Raw genomic sequence first — 2,268 nt, forward strand, 5'->3', positions numbered from 1 at the left:
CGCACCGGCCCCGGCCGCCGCCGCCGCTGCAGCCTCCGCAGCGCCTCCTAGTGAGCGGACGGAAACTGCAGAGGGCCAAACTTCTCCTGATTGGCCCGGCGCGCGTGCGGCGTCCCCGCCCCTTTGGGGAGATCGCTGGCGGGCACTGGCCGGGCGGGCGGGGAGGGGGACTTGGCCTCTTCTCTAAGGGCCTGTGGTCAGATAGAGATTTCCATGGAAAAACTCCCAGGATCTAGGCGGGCGGCCGGGGCTCATGTCTCTAATCCTTGTTACTCAGGAGGCTGAAAATTGAGGATCGCAGTTCAAAGCCGGGAGACTCTTTATCTCCAATAAAAGGAAGGGAGGGAGGGAGGGGAGGGAAGGGAGGCGGAGGAGAAAGAAGGAAGGAGAGAGAGAGAGAGAGAGAGAGAGAGAAGCAGCAGCAGCTGGAAGTTGAGCTGTGGCTGAAGCGGTAGAGGACTACCTCTGAACAAAAGAAGCTCAGGGACAGTGCCCAGGCCTTGGGCAAGAAGGTTTTAAAAAAAAGCAAAAACTCCCAAGATCCTAGAAATGGGCAGCGCTTAGCCAGAGAAAAGTAAAAGGTCACCTCTAAAAGTATAAATGAGCCAGGTGCAGGTGGCTCACACTTATAATCATTGTTACTTAGGAGGCTGAGATCTGAGGATCCTGGTTCAAAGCCTAGCAGAGCATGAAAATCCATGAGACACTTATCCCCAATTAACCATCCAAAAGCCCAAAGTGGAATCATGGCACAAATGATAGAGCACTAGTTTATTGCCCAGGCCCTGAGTTCAAGCCCCAATACTGGCACCAGAAAAAAAAAAAAAGTAGGTTCTGGCTCCTAAAATGAGAAATTGGACTTCGGCTTTGATGTTGGGTGGGTGTTGGCTTGTAATCCCTGCACTAGGGTGGGGCAGGCAGTTAAGATCACAGAGTTCCAGTTTATGCTATGGAGCAAGTTTAATACCAGCCTGGATTACTTAAGAGACCCTACCTCAAAAAGAAATAAATAGGACTATACAGAGTATACATACTGCATTCACAAAAATAATCAAATCTTCATAACCTTGTAAGGTAATCCCTATTGCTGTCTCCATTTTAACAGATAAAGAAGATAAGCTATTACTTACTGTGTTCCTGCTCTGAGCCAATCACTGGTTTAAGATCCTTGACATTGGCTGGGATTGTGGCTCAGTGGTAGAGTGTTTTCCTAGCATGCATGAAGCCCTGGGTTTGATTCCTCAGTACCACATAAACAGAAAAAACTGGAAGTGGCTCAAGTGGTAGAGTGCTAGCCTTGAGCAAAAAGAAGCTCAGGGACAGTGCCCAGACCCTGAGTTCAAGCCCCAAGATTGAACAAAAAAAAATCTTTTGACACCTTGCCTTGCATAATTTCATAAGGACCTTGAAAAGGAACTACTTTTATTCCTAGATAATAGCTGGAGACCTTAGAAGTCGCAGATAAAGAACTGCAATCTAGCTGAAATCTGGTGGCTCACCTCAATAATCCCAGTACTCAGGAAGCTGACATCTGATGATCATGGTTTCAAAGCCAGTCAGGCCAGAAGAGTCCATGAGACTCTCATCTCCAGTTAGCCACCCCCCCCCAAAACAACAACAACAACAAAAAAAAAACCATGGAAGTGTAACTCAAATGGTACAGTGCCAGCCTTGAGTGGAAAATTGTAAGGGACAATATTCAGGCACCAGTACCAAAATACACACACACACACACACTATAATAAAAAAAAATGAAGAGAGGGGAGAGACAGAGAAAAAAAGAGAGAAACAGAAATATCTAATTTAATGGAGTCCAAGGCAGCATTCTAACCCACTGCATCACTGTGGTTCTCTGGGAACAGGTTCTGAAGCTGGTCTTCCTTCAGTGTCACCCTAGATTTTAAGCAGCAGATCCTTTAGTGGCCATCCTAGCAATAAGCAGCTTTCTTTCTGCTTGCTGGTACAATGGCCTCTTCAAGGCTTCAAGGTTCTGTGTCCCAGCATGGAGTTGCTGAATTGCCATGAGCAACTAGGAAGGTATGCTGCAAGATTTTGATCAAGTAAATATGTCAGATTTCATACAACCCCCTGTGCATTTGTCTTGCTCCTCTTGCCTACATATCTGACATTACAACATTTCTATAGCCACTCTGGCCAACTTTCAAAGGCTTTTTGTTCATCTCTACAACAGGACCTTTCATAGGATGTTAACCTTCCCTTCATTGCCTAGTTACTTTTATTCACCTTTCAAATCTCCATTTAAGTGGT

General features: G+C 46.3%; 1 protein-coding gene across 1 annotated transcript in view; it reads right to left on the reverse strand.

Annotated features, from left to right (window-relative positions):
• Ermp1 (endoplasmic reticulum metallopeptidase 1) overlaps nucleotides 1-1,097 on the reverse strand; it is a 52,961-nt gene extending 51,864 nt beyond the window's left edge. Inside the window, exon 1 of the mRNA XM_013026374.1 lies at nucleotides 1,035-1,097. Coding sequence (XP_012881828.1) covers nucleotides 1,035-1,097 — 63 coding nt within the window. The remainder of the gene's footprint in view (nucleotides 1-1,034) is intronic.
• Nucleotides 1,098-2,268: the final 1,171 nt, after the last annotated feature.

The sequence above is a fragment of the Dipodomys ordii genome, unplaced genomic scaffold (genome assembly GCF_000151885.1).
Source record: "Dipodomys ordii isolate 6190 unplaced genomic scaffold, Dord_2.0 Scaffold93, whole genome shotgun sequence".
Lineage (NCBI taxonomy): Eukaryota > Metazoa > Chordata > Mammalia > Rodentia > Heteromyidae > Dipodomys > Dipodomys ordii.